The sequence below is a fragment of the Diabrotica virgifera genome, chromosome 9, assembly GCF_917563875.1.
Source record: "Diabrotica virgifera virgifera chromosome 9, PGI_DIABVI_V3a".
Classification (NCBI taxonomy): domain Eukaryota; kingdom Metazoa; phylum Arthropoda; class Insecta; order Coleoptera; family Chrysomelidae; genus Diabrotica; species Diabrotica virgifera.
This window is the reverse complement of record NC_065451.1, coordinates 204435421-204458588: the sequence shown is the minus strand read 5'-3', so window position 1 is coordinate 204458588 and position 23168 is coordinate 204435421. Positions and strand designations below refer to the sequence as shown.

The following is a 23168-nucleotide window of genomic DNA, read 5'->3' as shown; positions in this document are numbered from 1 at the left end:
ACTACACAAACACATGAGAATATTCGTTAATGAGTGCTTAATTAAATGTAATAGTCACCGGAATTATATGTTTAGATATGTAGGCTTCGCCAATCAGGTACTAAAAAGCCATTACCACTGTTCTACGTTGAACTAAAACAAGCCGAGAATAACAAAGATATATATGAGATCGATTCATTGTTGAACTATAAAGTAATTTTTGAACCTCCACATAAAAAGCGTGTAGTACCTCAGTGCATAAAATGCCAACGCTACGGCCACACCAAAAATTTTTGCTACCTTTCTCCAAGATGTGTTAAATGCGCGGGTAACCACAGATCTGATCAGTGCTCTTACAAAGAAAGAAACAACCAGGTGAAATGCGTGCTGTGTGAAGGAAATCACCCAGCAAACTATCGTGGGTGCTTAGTCCACAAAGAGCTGCAAAAAAGAGCGTTTCCACAACTGAGAAGCAAACCAACAAGTCAGCCTGTCCAATCAAACCAACACTTAGTAGTCCCGAATGTAACCTATGCTCAGGTAGCAACCGCTGGTAATCAAATACCATCAAATACAGCTCCCAGTCTTCAACAATCCACTGACATGCTCGAACTTAAAAATATGATCAAACAATTGGTAGAACAAATGAGCACAATGTTAAACCTCTTAACCGCTCTCATTGCTAAAAAACCCTAAGATGGAGGCGTTTCTAAAACTAGCTTCATGGAACGCCAATGGCTTATCACAACATACACAGGAAATCAAATACTTTCTACACCTTCACAAAATAGATATACTGCTAGTATCCGAAACTCACTTTACACAAAAAAGTTACCTTAAAATTCCAAACTATACTATATATACTACTAATTATCCAGATGGATCAGCACATGGAGGCTCTGCTATTATAGTTAGAAATACAATAAAACATCATAATGCTGGCGAGTACCAAACAAATCACATTCAAGCGACCAATATTGTGGTTGAAGACTGGGATGGACCACTTACAGTATCTGCGCTGTATTGCCCCCCACGACACTCTATCACAAACGAACAATTTAAAGATTATTTCAATTCACTTGGGAGCCGCTTCATAGCAGCAGGGGACTATAATGCCAAACATACCAGGTGGGGATCAAGACTAATCACTCCGAGAGGTAGAGTTCTCTTAAATATCATAGAGTCAAATAATATGGATTATTCATCAACCGGCGAACCAACATACTGGCCCTCGGACAGAAATAAAATCCCCGATTTGGTCGATTTTGCTGTAGTTAAGAACATCCCTAGGTCTAATATAAAAGCTACATCATGCTACGAATTATCTTCTGATCACTCGCCTATACTATTCACAGTTGGAACCCAGGTACTTATTAAAGAAATATCCCCCTCACTTTATAACAGACGCACACACTGGCCAAAATTCAGATCTGTCCTGGAGAACAAGGTGTCTCTAGACATTCCACTAAAAACCAAAGAGGACATTTTTCTTGCTGTGGAACAACTAACTACAAATATCCAATCAGCTGCCTGGCAAGCAACACCAACAATACAAAATAAATGCATAATAAATGACTGCCCACAAGTTGTCAAAGAAAAAATTTTGCTAAAGAGAAGACTGAGGAAAAGATGGCAACAGACCAGAGATCCTGCTGATAAGCGTAGATTCAATAGTGCATCAATGGAATTAAAAAAGCTCTTCGAAGATCTCAAAAACCAATCACTTCAGTACTACTTGGAAAATTTAGATTCCACTAAAGATACCGATTATTCGCTATGGAAAGCCACGAGAAAACTGAAACAACCCCAGAAACCGTCACCTCCAATTAGAAAATCGGACAGAGAATAGGCTCGTAGTGCACAAGAGAAAGCAAGTTGTTTTGCAGAGTATTTTTCCGAAGTATTTACTCCCAATCAAGTGAATTCACCTGTGGAAGTAGACGTATTCTCATTTCTTCAAAGTCCATATCAAATGAGTTTGCCTATTCCGAAATTTAAGTCGTCCGAAGTCATCTTGGCTATTAATAATTTAAACGATAAAAAATCTCCAGGGTACGATTTGATCAGTGGAAAAGTATTGAAAGAATTACCTATCAAATGCATAAAACTTATAACGTTTATATTCAATGCCATATTAAACTTAGGTTACTTTCCTGATCAATGGAAAGTGTCTCAGATAATAACCATTCTAAAACCGGGGAAACCTCAAGAAGAAACTACATCGTACAGGCCAATCAGCCTCTTGCCAATCACGTCTAAAGTTTTCGAAAAACTATTAGTAAAAAAACTCGAACCCTGGATCAAAAATCTAATTCCAGACCACCAGTTTGGATTTCGATCCCATCACTCAACAATCCAACAAGTTCACAGAGTGGTAAAACATATAAATGCTGATTTTGAGGCCAAAAGGTACTGTTCAGCGGCATTTCTTGACGTTAGGCAGGCATTTGACAAGGTATGGCATGAAGGCCTCCTATACAAGCTAAAAAAGACATTACCGCACAGCTTTTACATTCTTCTTGAGTCATATTTGTCAGGTAGGTGTTACTTTATTAAATACCAAGATGCAATTTCCAAACTCTATTCTATCAAAGCTGGCGTACCACAGGGTAGCGTGCTGGGACCTACCTTGTATCTCTTGTTTACCGCAGATATACCTCCGCCTCTTCAGGAACCACTAGAGGAGAGACCACTTACAGAAGAAATGATGCTAGGAACATTTGCCGACGATACTGCAATCCTAGCCTCACACACAGACCCTATTTATGCCTCGCATATCCTTCAAGCGTATCTAGACAGAGTACAAATTTGGTTTTTGGAATGGAAAATTAAAGTGAATGAAGGAAAATCTATTCAAGTTACATTTACAACACGAAGAGGAACTTGTCCCCCTGTAACTTTAAACAATCACCAATTACCATCAGCCAACGAGGTAAAATATCTTGGTATTCATTTGGACAGAAGTCTCACATGGAGGAAACATATCTGGACCAAGAGAAAGCAACTAGGTCTCCAATTCAGAAATATGTATTGGTTAATGGGCCGTTCATCAAGACTATCTCTGGATAATAAATTGCTGCTCTATAAGGCAATACTTATGCCAATCTGGACATATGGGTTGGAACTATGGGGAACAGCCAGTATTATTCATCGAGACCTTAAAACTGATACGGTACAAGAAGTCATCACAAAACGTAGCGCTGCTTACATTGCCAAGTTGGAGGATCATGAAAACCAGTTTGCACTTAACCTCCTAGACAATTCCCAAGAACAGCGTAGGTTAAAGAGGTTCAAACCATTGGACTTACCATTTAGAGTAAACTTTTAAACTAATGAGTTAGTAGTTATGAAATGTAATTATTTTGTACAGAACTTTATAAAAATTGTACTTTGATTTTGCCAGTGGGTAAAATCTTTCTTGTCCTTAGTCAATGTAATTACTTTTGTTTATTGTTGACACTCAACAGATTGCAAAATAAATTTAAATAAAAAAAAAAAAAAAAAAAAAGATATGTAGGCAATATAATGTAGAAAACAACGCACTTAAAAGTACAAAGTACCAAAAAAATAGAGTCAAACAATTCTAAAAACAACAACTTTTCATCAAATAATGGCATCGAGGTAAAACTAACTGAGAATGTTAAAATGTTCCAACGACGAATATTTGTTTACCTACTTTGAAGTGTTCAAAAGACTGACAACGTGCGGGAACACAACAAATATTCGACACGCACTAAAATTGGTCAATGCCAAATAGCAAGCAACCCCTCCATACTAATAGGCAAATAGCAAGCATTTGTTCGGTATTTGCCAAATACCGCATATCTGGCGCCGCCTTAAAGTTCAGAATTATTACGTATATCGGATTACAGGCAAGCATTTGTTCGGTATTTGCCAAATACCGCATATCTGGCGCCGCCTTAAAGTTCAGAATTATTACGTATATCGGATTACAGTCGTCAAATGTCAATGATGATTATGGTCGAATGCGTATGTCGTCATCATATCATTGTTTGATTTGCGTGTATAGAATAAATGCTAATATGTGGAAATGCTATCAATGAGTATCCCCGTTTAGGATTTTGTCCTCTTCAGGGTTTGTAGTGAATGTGTATTGTTGAACAACGAAAAAGTGGCCGCCAAAGCAAACAGTCCGAAAAACACACTGGGGCATGACGTATGTCGTCTATTGTCTATGGTCTATAGTCTATGGGTCTATTGGGTCTATGTCACTTGCGGATACCTAGAATTCCTCAGCGGTCGTCCCGGCACAGGAGCGCGTGCGCGAAAACTATTTGTAATTTTAAATCTCACAAGTAGTTTGGTTATCAAATTATTGGTACATACAATAATATTGTTTTTAATAGAAATAATATTGTTTTTCTATTTTACTAGTCTATTATAATTAATGGGTTGCCAATAAAAATGGAATGTCAGTCAAGTTCAAGTAAAAGTTTTTGTAGATATTGTCCTGTAATTACGTTTGTAGAAAAAATATTGTATGATATGCGTGTTAAAAAGTACATTTTTAAGGCACTCATGTGAATTGCAGAACTCGCTATCGCTCATTCTGCAAACTTTCACATGCATGCCTTAAACGTGTACTTTTAACACTTATATCATAAATAACTATAAAATTTTTCTGTTAATATAAATAATTACTATGATATTACTAATATTTCAAAAACCATTTTCGTATTCATAACATATGTTGACGTTCAAAACAAAAGTGTAAAAATTATGTAAAAAATAGGTCATTTTAAAAATAGTTCAAAACATGTTCAAATGTGTCAAAATTAATTTGAAATATTATTCTTCTACCAAGGATTGCATATAGCAGCCATCAAAGTAATGAACCTTCAAAAAAGTATAAAAAGAAAAATAACTATAAAGGCGATAACAAAAAAGACCCTCTAACAAAAAATCTACTCTAAACCCCAACAATACACATCAAACATTGTCAGCAATTGTTTTTATAGTTATTTCTAGCGATATTTTGCATATAATTTAAAATAAGATATTATTTATTTAAAATAAAGTATTTTACACGTTTTCTTGTCATTGTTTCTTTTTTTGTATAATAGACGTTACTTACAAGCAATTACTTTTAATTTGATTTTGTAAAAGCTTCTAGTTAATATATTTTCCTGTTCGACTCAAAAAATACGATAAATTTTACTTGAATTTGTAATTTAAAATCGTGGTTTCGAAAGCGGTAGTCCGAAAGTCAGACTACTGACGTCATCAATTGCGACGTTGCCTTTTCTCTTCATGGCTTGTAAAGGTGGCTATGCCATGTCATATGTCGTATGCGTCTATGCCACGAGGACCACAATCACCACAAACTACAAACCATCAATGATTGTCCTTTGTTTCGAGCTTCTGTGAGTTTCGACGGTAGCGCTATCTCGCGGTTTGAAACATACTTTTCTGATAAAATTTATGTATGTGAAATATACAAAACGAGAAAAATAGATACTTATCTAGAAAGACACAAATTATGAACTGAAATATTATTGTAACCTGATTACTAAACGAATACACAGAATTAATAGTAAAATTAATTAGGTTTTTTATTTTATTTATTATAATTTTAATATTTAATATATAAGTTCGTGAGACTGGATGACTGCTTACGCAAGAGACCATTGAGAAAAAGAATAAGTTTATATGAATTATTTAACATTTTAAAGGTTACCTCTGTTTATTTTTGTGTGCTTACTGCTTTGCTTATTAAAATTTGTAATTTGTATGAATTGTAATTTGTTTGAATTCTATCAAAATGGATATTAAACATTATACTGGATTCAGTCTTACTTCCCATGATATCCAATTTCAATCAGCAACACCAAAAAAGGAAAGGATTTAGTTGATACAGGACATGTACGCAATGTTTCCGAATATAATAACTGCATCCAGTACTGTTATATTCAATATTTTTACATGAATCAATACAACAGCTGCAATATCTTGTTTTCTTTTTTGAAAAATCCATATTACCCGCCATTTCAGTTTGTGAAGTTTATCAAATGCACAAAACAAAACTGCCAACTGCCACTAACACAGCGTTGCCACATTTTATTTAGAAAATCTACTGTAAATTAGCTTACTAAAATCTACTTATCAAAAACTAAAATATACTATAAAACTTTATTAATATATTTGTATATAATTTATGACTTTTTATAATAAAAATAACAGCTGACTAACTAGAAATTTTTTTTATTTAGCTAATGCCTCGACAACTAATGGGCATTGGCATGATGATGGTACAGTGGATTTTACCAATTAGGTAGCTAGTGTTAAGTCGACTTTACATTACATGGTTTATCATGTGATTTGTCATATGATTTGGTCATGGAATAAAATTTACATGTTTACACTGTGTGATTTGTCATATGATTTTGCCATAAGCATTGTCATGCTGCTCGTCATGGGCAAAATCATATGATAAATCACGTGATAAATCATGTAGTGTAGACTTTATGTGTAGTAGTGTGTGTGTTGAGTAAGTGTCTTGTTACTTTGCAAAGTCGATGTCATTGTCTTTGCAGAGACGCTAATTGTATCCGAACGTCTGCGGTCCCTCCGGTGGGTACCGATCCCACAAGGATAGAAACTATTTTCATTTATTAATTTATAATAAACGAAAAATTCTCTACCCTGGTGAGATTCAAACTCACGACCATTCGGACTTTTCGATCCAAAGGTAGGCGCTCTTACCACTGAGCCACAGAGGGAGTTTAACTAGAAATTAATATGACTGTTTGTAAACAAAAACCAAACTTTTTTATATTTTAACTGGGGAACAAAATGACCAACTATAATTAATTTTTATCAGTTTCATATTTAATATTTGTATATAATATTTTGTCATCCACTGATTTTAACATCTGCATATCTGGATCACATTATTCAAACAATTATTTCGCATTTTACATTAGAAACACGCAAACACAACATTTGTTGTTTTGCAAAGTTACATATATTATAATTAGATATTTTAGTTTTCCATCGTTAGCTTCTAACAGGCTCACCGACCACCCGAATACCAGAACTCTTCAATAACACCTGAAATAGGTACTGATTGCACTGCTACTTGAAATCTGCAAGTCTGTTACACCAGAATCCAGTTTCATTTCTGTTTAATATTCATCATCTACGTCCTGGGGCTAGATTCCGTGCACTGTAGATATTCTACACTTCGCTTTCTATCGATGTCAATTGTCGTGAAAATATTTGAATTTTTAGCTTTAATTGAATTATTTTCTAGTTTTGCTAGTTGATGCTGAAGTGACACACGGTTATTAGACTTTATTACGGTTGCCTTGTCCGACGGTGGTGGGGAGACTTATATTTTTGACTTTTACGTCACAAGAGTACACATTCCCATATTTTTAAACGATTTTCGATCATTGAATGTGTGTTATTGTGTATATATGTGTATTATTTGTGTTATTATGAAATAATAAGACAAATAGTACACTTTTATCTTATACCGGGTGGTGAATCGTAAAAAGGGCCATAGGAAACTCCAATGTAAAATTCTAAATTGTTGAATTCTTGCTTCCCTAATTATTTTACATCAAAAGTCATGAGAGAATACTTGTAGAGAATTAAAATCTGTATTAAAATCAAAAGTTAAAATTGTTTTACGATTTAAATGCATTCCAAAATTTTGAAAAATATGATACATTTGCTACAATAGGTATGCGTGTAAAAGTTAATCCACACGTTACTATTTAACTGACAGTGCTCACACCATTGACTGAATAAAAAATCTTTATTATTAATACTTTCTCCGCAACTGAGGGTATCTTATCAACTGTATTGTTTTTAAACAATAGATGATAAAATAAAAATATTGACAGTTCAAAAATGTGAACATTATTGCATTGTGTGTGGCCTAAGTTTGGGCTGAAAACTAAAATGTATTATATTTTTACAAAATTTTGGAATATGTTTAATTACGTAGACCAATTTTAACAGTTGTTTTCAATACAGATTGCAATCCTCTACAAATAGTTTCTAATGTCTTTTGATGTAAAATAATTAAGGAAGCTGGAATTCAACAGTTTAGAATTTTACATTGAGTTAATGCAAAATTTTGACGCATGTCAAAATTCTCAATATGTTTTAATTGTATTCATTTTTTTCGAATCCTGAGAAAACTAATAAATATTTTTGAAAAATTTTAACTCAGAATGAAAGACTACATTATTACCGAGGGCCGAAAGTCCCTGAAAACTTCTATAATGTTTATTTTAATAAGTTACAGGGCTGAAAATAAAAGAGAAGTGTGATATTTAATTTCAAATATTTCATTCAATAGAAACTGCTTGTTTATTCTAAGGGGCTTTCCGCCCTCGGTAATAATGTGATCTTTGATCCTGCGTTTAAATTTTTCTAAAATACTTGGTTTTCTCAGGATTCGAAAAAAATCATATGATTCAAATGACAGTACACTCTCGTGACGTAATAGCACCCTTAATGTTCATTGGTTAGTCGATCTAGGCAACCGTAGTAATGTCTAAGAACCGTGGAAGCGACACTTGTAAAACAAGAAAATATTTGAATTAAAACTAAAAATTCAAATATATTGACATTGATAGAAAGCGGTCGGCGGTGTTAAGACAGTTTTACATTATGCTATTTTCATGCTAGGCAAGAACCATGCAAGACAGATCACGCTACTGCGCATGCCCACGCGGTATTTCCATGCAATTCCTGTGCTAGACGAAAAATTAAAACATGTTCTATTTTTCATGCTATTTTGATGCAAGTCCTGTCAAAATTCATGTTGCCAATATGACAAAATTTATAGTTTAGAAAAAAACTTAACCTTATTGTGTAAGTTTAAATGGTATTTATTGGATGTAATAATTTGTGATTTATATTTGAATATATTTAATTATGGACTGAAAGTTAATATTTTGATATATTTCTTCTATTGGCAACAATGAAAGTGGTATCTAAAATTGCACAGAAATAGCTCCGATGTAAAAAGGTCAGGCTAGGCAAGAGATATGCCATGCAAGACGGACTTGCATAGCATGAGACTTGCATAGCCTTGATGTAAAGCTGCTTTTAGCGATTGTACACAGAATCCCACCCCTGAATCTTATTTTCGGTATTGGGAAATTGTAACAAAATGTCTAAAAATTAATTTAGAAATGGGGTAAATACTATTAAAAAGCAAATTTTATTTTAGTCATAAGAAAATGTTGAAATATACCAAAAATCTACTTAAAAATATTGCCTACTAGAATTTTTAAAAAAATATCAAAAATCTACCAAAAAAGTAGAAATCTACTAAATGTGGCAACGCTGCACTAACAGCTGTGGCGAAAACCTTAGCGAAAACCGTCAAATCCCCTCTCCTCTACCCATGGCGCGCCATTTAAATTTATCAGATAAATGCACAAAACTGCCACTAACAGCGCTGGCGAAAGCTGTCAAATCCCCTCTACCCATCGGCTCATGGCCGGATCGAAGCTCGTTGAAACAAATGACTGTGAATGCAAGGTTGCCAGGTCTGGTGAAAATTCACCAGATTTGGTGATTTTCTAACCCATTTGGTGATATGGTGAAAACTTTTTTAAAAAGCTTAATATCTGGTGATTTTTTGACCTTATCTATATTATATTTTTTTATTTAAAAAGTACGATTATATGTTTTTTATTCGTTATTAAGAATTGCCTAATATTCATATAATACAAAAAGTCTAATTTTGTAATATAAAATGATCCGCCTCTGTGGTGCTCAACTGGGGATCCACCGAAATTTACGCTACTCTTACAAGTGTTCATGCACTTCGAATAATTTATGTCTTGGTTTTATAAACAAACCAGTTCAGTTAATATCAACATATCAATTTTCAATTTATCAGTTTTATCTTTCTTGTGTCAGCTGTAGAGTTTTAAGTGATTACTGTTCTTCATATTTTGTAGTTTTGTCACGTTTTGTGTTGGTTTGGTCATCTAAACTAAAATCTCAAAGGTTCTTAGGAACTATTTTTTCAATTTTAATTTGTATTAAAAATTTATTAGCATGATCAAAATTACTAGGTTTCCAACAAAACAATTTTGTATAACACCCCGCTCGACGAGGGTCGTCTGTCAGGCCAAGTTTAAGACATAAAACGTTAAGTTTTAAATAATCTACATTGTCGGGATTATCAGTACCTTTTATAAAAATGAACACCTACATTTTACATTATATTTTACAAAAAAAAAATCGTTTCATTTGTATTTTAATTATTGTTTTATTAGGTTTGTTCCAACCCTTCACATTACCGTTCTCGAATGGTTACGGGTATGCGCATGCGCAAAATTCTGCGCAGCAACACATTTTTCGTTACTGCGCATACTCATAACAATCTGGTGATTTTGAGCAAAATCTGGCAACTTTTTAAGCAATTGTCTGGTGATTTTTAGTTTTTTGACCTGGCAACTATGTGTGAATGAAAGAAAAGCCTTATGAATGGTTTGTGACGAGGACGCTACTTTTGGCTACTTTGCATTTGTATTTTTGTAGACTTTTACTTTTACTTTGTACTTGTACCACAGAATAACTAACCATACATATGGTTAACTATGGTATAACTAACCATACATATGGTTAGTTATTCTGTGCTTGTACTATAATAACAAATACTATGGACAGTCAATAGTATTTGATTATACCTAATAACGTTATAATCTATATCTGAAGTGCTAGCAAAAGACCGTTCTGGAGTTTTTAAAAATTTATTTACAAAGTGATTTTATTTGTGTAAACATAAAACTGAAATAATTGACAAATAAAATGGAAGTGAAACAAGAAGCTAGTAGTGAGCAAACTTGTAAAACAGAAACAGATAATGAAACCTATGATGATGGTCTTTTGGATGTCTTCAAAATTGAAGTTAAAGAAGAACCTAAGACTGAAAGTGTATACGAGGATTATGTGGTAGTCTTAAAAACTGAAGCAGAACAAGATGAACATAAATTTACACCATTTGAAGAGAAGCAAACAGCAAATGAAAAAAGTAAGTATAAATAATAATTAATATTACAAAAACATGATAACAGCTTAATTATTATGTTGGGGAAGTTCATTATATGCTTAGAAGTTGGGTTGGGTTGGAGCTACATATACAGGGTGTAACAAAAATACAGGTCATAAATTAAATCACATATTCTGGGACCAAAAATAGTTCGATTAAACCTAACTTACCTTAGTACAAGTGTGCTCATAAAAAAGTTACAGCCCTTTGAAGTTACAAAATGAAAATTGATTTTTTCCGATATATCGAAAACTATTACAGATTTTTAAATGAAAATGGACATGTGGTATTCTTATGGCAGGAACATCTTAAAAAGAAACTATAGTGAAATTTGTGAACCTCATAAAAATTTTATGGGGGTTTTGTTCCCTTGAACCCCCCAAACTTTTGCGTATGTTCCAATTAAATTATTTCTGTGGCACCATTACCTAAACACAATATTTTTAAAACTTTTTTCTCTTAGTACTTTTTCGAAAAGCTAGTTTTTATCGAGATATTTTGAATATTTGTCAAATCCACCACATATTTGTATACTGACAAGAGACCTGTATTTTGTATTTTGAACTATATTAGAAAAGAAGCCATATCTCCATAAGAGGTGTCTTATCGAAAAAAGACTAAGAGGCAAAAAGTTTTAAAAATATTGTGTTTAACTAATGGTACCGCAATAATAGTTTAATTGGAACGTACACAAACATTTGGGGGACTTAAAGGCACAAAACCCCCATAAAATTTTTATGTAAATCTATTAAAAAAGAAGCTGCAACTCGATTAAAACTGGTTTATCAAAAAAAAAACTAAGAGGCACAAAAGTTTTAAAAACATTGTGTTTAACTAATGGTACCACAACAATAATTTAATTGGAGCATACATAAAAGTTTGGGGGGGGGGGTTTAATGGAACAAAACCCCCATAAATTTTTTATGGGGATCACAAATTTTACTATAATTTCTTTTTAAGATGTTCCTGCCATAAGAATGTCACATGACCATTTTCGATAAAAAAAATCTATAATAGTTTTCCATATATTGGAAAAAATCAATTTTCATTTTGTAACTTCAAAGGGCTATAACTTTTTTTGTAGGCATATTTGTACTAAGGTAAGTTAGGTTCAATCGAACTATTTTTGGTCCCAGAATATGTGGTTTAATTTATGACCTGAATTTTTGTTACACCCTGTACAAATGTTTGTATTTGATTTTAAATGTTTAACACATTCCCACGACCAAGTTGGTCCCATAGGACCAACACTTGTAGGGTCAAGAATGTGTATACTTGCCAACAAATCATTACAGAAAAGCCTATCTTAATCATATTTCAGTAGATCCCTCATTAACCGAAACAATTGGGGGAAGCCTTTTCGGATAACAAGAGTTTCAGTTAAAAATAACATTGTTTTTTATATTCTTTTTGTATCAAATTACATAGTATTTTTGTCAAAGTTGGTATTAAAAAATACTATGAGGTGATGTTACAATGTGTTGTAGGTATATTTAATTGCGTTCTCTAGTTGTATGAAAGCAATGTTGACAAATTAACATGAAATAGTTTCCGTTTTGCAATACAAATTTACTTTTTGTTGATGAAATTATTGAAACGTTTTGGTTAAAAATACTTAAACCACATTCACATAGCAAATTCCCAACTATAAACAAACGCATGTGTTACTATTTGCCCGCTCATTCGTCAAGAGGGTATTGAATCTAATTTATTATATTATTTTGTGTTATATTTATGTACTTTACAGTAGTTATTGTTGAGTTATTAATTATAGTCCTGTCGCCAGGGGGGGTACAACGGCCTCGTTAATTCAGATGGACTTAACCAAGTTTTTTTTATGTATTTTGACCCGTAGAACACGAATTTTTTGGGTAACAGTTGATCCGGATGTCGATAAGATTGTTATAGACCAAGAACTTGAGGAATCAAATAACAGCGATTTTTGGCAAAACAAAACAATATTTTGTATTTTTTGGGTCATTTTAAGCAAAAAATATTTCTACAAGTTTTTTAGTAGGATGCACAGTTTTCGAGATAAACGCGGTTGAACTTTCAAAAAATCGAAAAACTGCAATTTTTAAACCCGAATAACTTTTGATTAAAAAATAAAATAGCAATTCTGCTTAGCGCCTTTGAAAGTTCAAGTCATATTATGTCGGTTTTGATTATTTGCATTGCTAAAAATTTATTGTGTTATTGTTAAACAAAGCTACAAACAACTAGTGCGTGAGTGATGTTTCTATGATTTCTCATTTAAAATCGAACGAATAGGTAGAATAGGTACTAGTGCAATCAAGACTATTTCTACGTTACATGCGTTAAAACGCATGTAAAAGCACGGGAAACCGTACGTGTTTATAGCTTTGTTAAACAATAAAAAAATAAATTTTTACCAATGCAAATAATCAAAACCGATATAATTTGACTTAAACTTTCAAATGCGGTAAGCAGACTTGCTATTTTATTTTTTAATCAAAAGTTATTCGGGTTCAAAAATTGCAATTTTTCGATTTTTTTAAAGTTCAACCGCGTTTATCTCGAAAACTGTGCATCCTACGAAAAAACTTGTAGAAATATTTTTTACTTAAAATGGCCCAAAAAATACAAAATATTGTTTTGTTTTGCCAAAAATCGCTGTTATTTGATTCCTCAAGTTCTTGGTCTATAACAATCTTATCGACATCCGGATCAACTGTTACCCAAAAAATTCGTGTTCTACGGGTCAAAATACATAAAAAAAACTTGAGTAAGTCCATCTGAATTAACGAGGCCGTTGTACCCCCCCTGGCGACAGGACTATTAAGACTGGTCGTGTTTTATAGTTTTTTCTAGTTAGTTATAGTTATAGTTATAAGTTTTATAGTGTGTAGTCTGTGTAGTGAACTTTTAGTATCCATAAACAAAGTATGTATTAATCAAAAGTAGCTTGTGGTAATCACTTTTATAAAGGTAAGAGAAACTTATATTTTAATTTACAGTGGTACCTCGATAAACGAGCGCCCTAATATACGAGTGTTTTGAGATACGAGCCGCCAAACGAGCGATGTTTTGCTTTGAGATGAGAGCAAAATTTGAGATACAAGCAACCGCTTTTTATTAAAATTCATGCCTCTTTTTGACTACCTACTTCTAACTTGAAGGAGGTGATCAAGGGTATAATGCCAGCTAAGGGCGTTACAAATAATTTCCAAGCTCAGGACCTCTCTCCATGAAAAGATGGAGAAACTAATGATGGTGTGGGTGACAGAGAAGCAGCTTCAAGGAGGAACATTAACACAAAGCATCATATTATGTGAGAAGGCACGAGAGATTTGTGAAAGGGAGGAAGAAACAAACCTCTTTGGACTGTTTTTTTAAATGAGCTGCAGATGAAAATGAGCAAAGTGTGACGAAAAAAGCAAAGACCACTGACGGAAATTAAGCTCTTCCGTAAGCACTTCACTTTTTCTTATGTTTTTACAGAATATGTATGTATTTTTTGGTATTTATAAATAAATGTTTCTTCTTGTAAAAAAAATTTTCTTATTTAAAAATACTTAACAAATACAATTAAAGTGATTTTTTTGGGACTGGAACGGATTAATGACATTTCAGTTAATTTCAATGGGGAAAATTGCTTTGACATACGAGCAAGGTTACGGAACGAATTACCCTCGTATGTCGAGGTACCACTGTATTGATGTTTCATTTCCTCTTCTGGACATGAAAAAGTATACAAAATGCAGTTTCATAATAGTCCATTCACTCACAGTAAAATGTTACAAAACCTTCAAATTTTAAAGAACCGTTTAGAGTTTAGATTGACATGAAATTTGGCATACATATAGCTAATATGTAAGAAAAAAAGTAATACTGTGCCGATGTGTGCTTTGGTTCTGGAAAAAGATACACATTCAAAATAAGCCCGGAAATGGATAAATTGATTAATTCTAAGCAACTTTTGTTCTATAGCGGTTTTTCACTTTTTTCACAAAGTCAATACTTATTTGTCGAGTTATTTGAGGCGCTCAGAGCAACAGTGGCCTAACCCACATCCCACAATTTTACCAAAACGATTTTATTACATTAAATTTATCCCTTATTTAAGTGTTTTCAGATGCAGAGTAGCTCAAGCAATGGTTGCTTGAGCCAATCTGCATTTGAAAATAATTAAGTAATGCATAACTTTAATGTAATAGAAGCGTTTTGGTAAAATTGTGGGATGTGGGTTAGGCCACTGTTGCTCTGAGCGCCTCATTTGTGAGTGAATATGTTCATTTTTCAACAAAATAACCACATTTTTAGACAGTTTTTCGCAAATATTCCAAAAAGTAAATATTTTATCGAAAAAGAAACATTCGTAGCAAAAACATAACTTATAAAAAGTAAAAAAAAGCTATGTCTTATCTGTATTATATATATTTATAAGTAGAAAAAGTTCTTTCTACATATATAGATGTGATTATCCATATACAGAAGCTGATATCCAAGCGTGGCTGAGATCAAAAAATATAGGTTTTGATGACTCTATGTTAAAAGTACAACTCTTAGCTATTGTTAAGGAACATAAGAGTCAGTACAACAAATATATTATTGATGAGATGGCAAAGACCCAAAATAAAATAGTTTTAAGGCTGGCTCCATATCACTGTGAGCTCAATCCGATTGAGCTCATCTGGGCAGAGGTGAAAAATTATGTAGCAGCCAAAAACACCACCTTTAAATTTGCCGGCATGAAGAATATTTTCTATGATGCAATAGATAATGTTAGCCCAAGTACATGGCAAAAATGTGTGCAACATGTTCAACAAAAAGTTGAGTCCAAAATGTGGAAGTTGGAAATTGAAATTGAAATTCTTTATTGAAATAGAAATCCTACTAACAATATTTAAATATGAATTTTTTTAATTAAATGTAATATACAATATACAATACATGCAATATACAACACATACAGATTTATTAAAAATTATTTTTTTTATCCAGGTAAAATATGTCTTCAGTAATTTTTTAAAAATTTGAACTGTCACTGCATTCTTAACACTGGGGGGAAGATGGTTAAATTCATTCATACATTTGTAAAACAGGGATGTCATTGTGCTATGTTTATTAGTTTTTTGAATATCAAAATCTTCAATATTTCCCGTGGTATATGAATGAACTTGACCCCTCAATGTAACATATTCATTAAAATATGCAGGCAGCATTCCTTTTTTTATTTTAAAAATGAAAACCATAGTAAGGTAGTAAAGCCTTTGTCACAGTATATAGAGGTTCCACAGTAAAATCACTCCTCTGTCGGCGCTTTGATCTCAAGAAGTAATACCGGCAGTACGCAATTGGTAATTCACCAGTGGTGGATGCGGGTTTTCCCTGTTAAAACCAGTACGTTTCTACGCGACTAGCAATACGAGAGTGGGGCAAAAGCGACTGCCAACATTGCGCGGTCGCCCTGCGCGACTACAGACTTTACTTCCAATTTTTCGGAGAGTGGTTCTACTGTCCCTCTTTATACTGTGCCTTTGTTGAACTGAAAACCAACCTAAAGTAGAGTACATCATCTCAATTGGTGTGTAGCGATTGCATCGAAGAATTGTTCTCATACCTCTGTTATACAAAATTTTCAATGATTGAATTGATCCTTTATCACCTAAATATAAAACACTTGAACAGTAGTCAAAATGGGGCTGAATTATACTTCTAAATACAGTGATCCTTGAAAATAATGATAGATCTTTGCTAATTCTATTAACCTTTTAATGGCGGCTATACGAAATATTTGGAATAAACAGATAATATGTAAAAGGTCTATTGATTTTGACATATTTTAATAGATTTTGAAGTAAAAAAAAATATTGCTGCTGTATTTTGTCTTTATCATGTTGTTCCCATTTTGGGAACGTTGGCATGTAAGGTATTATGTATTTTCTAAAAATAAAATACTTAACTGAAAAAAGTCTAGTATTTTTATAGTACACAACACAACGCCCTTGGTTGGTGCCTTCGGGAATGTGATTCATCCCGTCAAATTTTATGTCGCTTAGAACAGGGGCAGATGGACCGCCTTTTCTTTTTCTTTGACCTGAACCTGCTTTTACAAGGGCTAGAGCAACGTTTCTGCGAAACTCAAGGTGTGTTATATTTGCATTCTCATGTTGAAAACAGCGAAAAGCTGGCACAACCGCCAAATTCAATCCATGAGCAAACAAGTTCCACCACCATTTTTTTATCTAAATCAGGGACGATAAGAAGCAGCTAAACGTTCAAAAAGGTCAACCCCACCCATTCCAATGTTATATTGTCTTATCAAATTTGGTTGAGTTACATATTTTTATGTTCAGACTTCACTCTTCTGGTGGAATTTTGAACAGGGGTTACTAGAAAGTGATTACTTGCGACTATTACAGGATAATTGTCATTCCATTTGACACAAATAACATCGCTATCTGATTTGTAATCATAGGTCCCTCGATCTTGTTTTTTGATGGTTGAGGATGAAACTAAAGGACATTTGTTGATCCTATTTTCTCGAACTGTACCACAAGCCCGTATACCGATTTCTGATAAAGATTTCAGAAGGGAGTAGCTGGTAAAAAAAATATCGAAATATACAACATGGCTGTTTTTATTTTGCAGAATTTCTAACATAATTTTAGCTGAGTGATGGCCATGATATGGAACCATTGATTCATCAATGCTTACATGTTTATGAAAAACTCCGAACTGCTGAATATTAATTTTTCGAAAAGTGGTCAAATTTTAGCTACTTTTGAGTGAGCTAAATTAGAGTTATCACAAACGTGAAGATATCTTTTTATTATTCTGAATTTTTCACAGGTCATTGTTTTTGCAAGGTTTGGAGCCTGCATGTCATCCGCCGTTGACCAGTAGTCATTTTCGTCGAGTAGATGATGATATCCGCTAATCAGGAGCAAGCCAATAAACTGACGAATATCTTCATCAGAAACTGTAAAATTTTGAAAATTTTGATCCCTTCGAGCGTAAGTTTCGCGTTGATTACGTATAAAACTAATAATTTCTGGAGTAAAAAACAAAGAGAATATTTCAAACTCCGTTTTACCCATATGCTCGGCTCCTACTTTAGGTGGATCTTGGACTTCTTGCTGGATTGCCACTTTTTCAGATTTCCTCCATTTTTGTGATGCTTGACTTCCAACTGATTCTTCATCGTCATCTGATTCGGCATCACCATCATGAATTTCTACCTCTCCAGGAACCTCTATTGGCATGTCAACCACGTCCAAAATCTGGTCCTCAAGAGTGTCCTCGTCACTATCAATATCTCGGTCTCCTGAAATGGGAGGAAGTATTACAACATCAATGTTAGAGGATAATGAGGTTTCCACAATATTCCACATCTTCCAAAGCATCCCGTACACATGTGTTCTTCTTGAACAGCTCTATCGACTGTTTGTTATTCCTAAATTCCTATTATCACTTGATAGGCGATTGCACTAATCGTTATTGCCCTTGAAAATTTACGAGCTAACAGAAACGACATTATAATTTATTAGGGTATATTAGGTACTCAATGATGCCAACGTTCCCATTTTGGGACATGGCTAATTCCGACAATTTTTTTCAAAAAGTAATGAAAGAATTCAAGCGCAGTATAAACTATTTACTAAGGTAGTCAATTGGCTACCTTACTTGAAAAAATAATAGCAATAGAATAATTTTTGCTGACTTGATGACAAAAACCGTAAAACGAATCAAAAAATTGAATTTTTGTGCTTTTTACTTTTTTTTTAAGAAAATGAACCCAAATCTAAGTAAAATTTTTTGATAAACTAGCAAGCCCCTTACCTTTACAAAACATTATGTAGTGCGATTTACAAAAATAATTGCATAAACAATCCTAAAAAAATGTTTTAATAGGTGTTCCCAAAATGGGAACGTTGGCAGTTAAAAGGTTAAAGAAAAATAATTTTTTAGATATTTTCTTGCAAATATATTGAAAATGAGGTTTCAGAGAGAGTGTGTTATCCAGTATAAATCCAAGATATTTAATTTCATTGACCCATTTGATTATTAACTTTTAAAAATGAATAACCATTTTCAATTTCGTTGCAAAACGAAAATACAGCCGAACCATATTCCAGTCCAATCAGAGAGTGCTGCAAGCACCTCTACCGGTTTCGAAACTTATTAGTCTCTCATCAGGAGGCACATATGCTGCTCTCCCTGATCCAACCAAAACAAACCCCAGCGTGCAGTCCCGAATTGCAACGAACGAAATGGCATAGATGCCCTAGCGGCAACTGCTAGCAAAAGACTAAGTTTTCACTCTAATGGCATATAGCATATCCCACCAGAATGAAAACAATGGGAACCTTCTCTGGTTACACCTCCGAGGCTTCTACAATTTGCAAGCCATACGGATGCTGAGACTAAGGAAGATGAGGGAATTCTACAATTTACAATTCACGTCCCATCTGCTCAGCGCGGTAAAGTTCCAACGAGACTGGTTCCCTTCATACTCCACACAGAGTAAATGTAAATCAAAAATGAATAACCATTTTCAATTTCGTTGCAAAACGAAAATACAGCCTTTTAGTTTCACTTTTAGTTATTTATTAACTTTTAGTTTCAAATTTTCCATACTTATATTATTTAATTTATATCAGCTAGAGACTATCATTGACTTTGTTTTACTCGCATTAAGTTTTAACTTGTTAGCATCCAAAAATATCTCAATACTTTTTAACAAACACTGCATCCTTCTAACAACCTCCACAATATCATCACCACTGCATACAATTAATGTGTCATCTGCAAAAAGACTAATAAATTCCAGACCCTCAACATAATTTACATCATTGATGAAAATAATAAATAATAATGCTCCAAGTACACTGCCTTGTGGTACACCAAAACAATTAGGTAGTTCTGTTGATTTACTTTGGCCTAACTGCACATAATGAGTTCTTTTTTTGAGATATTCGTTAAACCATTTTATTAATGAATATGTTACATTGAGGGGTCAAGTTCATTCATATACCATGAGAAATATTGAAGATTTTGATATTCAAAAAACTAATAAACATAGCACAATGACATCCCTGTTTTACAAATGTATGAATGAATTTAACCATCTTCCCCCCAGTGTTAAGAATGCACTGACAGTTCAAATTTTTAAAAAATTACTAAAGACATAATATATTTTACCTAGATAAAAAAAATAATTTTTAATAAATCTGTATGTGTTGTATAATATTGCATGTATTGTATATTGTATGTTACATTTAATTAAGCAAATTCATATTTAAATATTGTTAGTAGGATTTCTATTTCAATAAAGAATTTCAATTTCAATTTTATAACATTTTGTTTAAAACCGTAGTACCTCAATTTTTTAATTAACAAATCTATGTCTATAGTTTCAAAAGCTCTTCTAAAGTCTAAGAATACAGCTACTACAAATTTATTGTTATCAATAATTAGTTTCCACTTCGAGATGGTAAGTTGTATTGCTGTTTCACATGAGTGACCCTTTCGAAATCCGGACTGACTGCCGAGAAAAAGATTATATTTATTAAAGTATTCAATTATTTGGTTGTAAACGGCTTTTTCAAGTATCTTCTCTATACAAGGCAGTGTATTGATTGGTCGATATGAAGATACTTCTGATTTAATTTGAGTTTTTGGGACAGGTGTAATAGAGCTAATTTTTAAGTTTTTAGGAAAGCTTCCACTCCTTAATGAAGAATTAACAAAATTAAGAAGAGCATAGCCAGTTGTCTCAAAAGTTTTCTTTAAAAATTGTGAATTGAGTACATTATCTAAATTTTTGCAGGTTTTTAAAGAAAATATTATTTGTTTTAGTTCACATATTGTTAAGGGCTGAAATTCACTCATGTAGCATTCAACTGCAGGTAAACAATTATCAGACCATTCATGAGAGTTGGTAAAGCTAGATACTATCTCCTCAATACTCTTTGTAAAATAAGTATTAAACAAACTGCAGCCTCCCTTTCATTCTTTGCATTCACTCTACTTTCATCCATTCCAAAGTTAATTTGTTTATAATTTATATATTGGTCTTTATTTTTTATTAATTTCTTTAAGCATTTCCACATTTCCTTTGAATCATTTCTATTGTTATCAATCATACTTTCATAATATTTAACTTTTTTGTGCTTTAGCAAATTTACAATTACATTTCTCTTCGTCTTATATTCGTTCCATAAATTTATACTATTACCACCATTACTATAGTTTACATAATTTTTATATGCCCTATCACGCTCAAATGCCTTTGCCCTAACATCATTATCATACCAAGGAACATTTTCATTCTTACAGGTTATTATTGTCTTATAGGATACTTATTTTCTATCACAGCTTTACATTTATCATATAAATCATTATATATCACATTAATATCAGTAGAGTCGTAATTCCAATCACAGTTTATAAGCTCAATATTTAATTCATAAAATGCCTGATCACTTAAACACCTAGTTAAAATTTTTTTCTTATTACTATTTACACTGTCAATATTCTCTAGTCTAATACCTATAATTAAGTGATCAGTGATCTTTGGTGTATAAAATACTTTATATTCTAACTTATTAGTGTTTGTAAGGACAAGATCAATAAGAGTACTCGAATTCTCACAAATTCTTGTACTTTCCTTGATCACCTGTTCTACCCCCAGTGATTGTATAAGAGTTATTAGTTTTTTACAGTAAAATTCATCTTTATTAAAATAATTTATGTCAAAATCTCCTACCAATATACATTTTTTATTTATGGTCATATTTTCTTCAATAATATCTTCCAACTTACTTAAGAAAGCTGCTAAACTACTATTAGGTGACCTATATAGACAACCGATCGACAAACTTATGCTATTAATTTTCACATGTATAAAAGCACACCAACAATTACTATCTTCGGAATAAATACATCCATTTTCATAAATTGTATCATTTCTTATAAACATTATCACTCCTCCTGTATAGCGGTTAGGGGCATCACATCGAACACAGGAATAGCCAGGTACATTGATCTCATCATCATCCATGTTAACAGTAGTTCTTGTTTCTGATAGAGCTAGGATATATGGTTGTTTACTAAGTATTTGAGCAGTTATTTCATCTTTGTGGGCAATCAAGCTTTGAGCATTGAGGTAGACAATATGACATTGATCTATTGTCTCCAGTTTCTCCCTCGATTCCTCATGAAAAAATTTCTACGATTTCCAAAACTACCATTGTTGTTATAATGATTGCCTGAGTTTTGCAAATTAGGTCTACGGAAACATCGTCTTGGATAACATCATAGAGAACCATATTGAACCGATAATAATAATCCAGATGAAGACAGCAGCACATCTAGCTTTTCAGACTCTGAATAGTTCGTAATATGTTTTTATATTTTGAAAACCTTATAATATGATGCTACTTTATTAAAAATGTTCACATTGTTATGGATATCTCAGTTAATGAAGAATAGGCGCAAAATTTCGCCTGTCAAAATGTTCAATCTGTTTTAAATGTATTAATTTTTTTCGGATCCTGAGAAAACTAATAAATATTTTTGAAAAATTTAAAGGCAGAATGAAAGATTACATTATTATTGAGGGCCGAAAGTCCCTGAAAACTTCTATAGTTCATTTTAATAAGTTACAGGTGTGAAAATAAAAAAAAAATTTAGGGTGATTTTTAATTGCAAATATTTCACAAAAAAACTTTTTATTTATTCTAAGGGACTCTTGGCCCTCGGTAACAAGGTAATATTTTATTCTGCGTTTAAATTTTTCAAAAATACTTATTAGTTTTCTCAGGAACCGAAAAAAATGAATACAATTTAAAATACATTAAAAATTTTGACAGCCGATATTTTGCGCCTTTCCCCTTAAAAAGAACATAAAATTTTGTTCACAATTAAATTTCAAGCAATTCTTACGGTATTAGTTTCAAAAGTAAATATTTAAAAAAAAAACATATGATACCTACATCTCAGTACGGCCCTGTTTAGCTTCCACGTGCGTTTGTTTACAGTTGGGAATCTGTAAAATTAATGGACTGTAGTAATTTTGTTAATTTAGGCAAAAAACAAAAAAATTACTAAAATCACTAGCCAGTTGTGTCTGAGTTTAGCGAACCTACTATATAATAATTAAAGGGAAAAAGAA

The 23168-nt window shown here is 32.8% G+C and overlaps 1 protein-coding gene across 7 annotated transcripts in view; it reads left to right on the top strand.

The window, feature by feature from the left end:
- Positions 1-10041: 10041 nt before the first annotated feature.
- Positions 10042-23168, top strand: part of LOC114329782 (zinc finger protein 227-like) — a 52434-nt gene continuing 39307 nt past the window's right edge. For 3 of the 7 annotated variants that reach the window (XM_050662463.1, XM_050662460.1, XM_050662459.1), the window contains exon 1: positions 10523-11008. In XM_050662463.1, the coding sequence (XP_050518420.1) occupies positions 10786-11008 (223 nt within the window). In that variant the 5' untranslated portion in view covers positions 10523-10785. The other 4 variants (XR_007700996.1, XM_050662461.1, XM_050662458.1 and 1 more) reach the window with 3 other exon arrangements.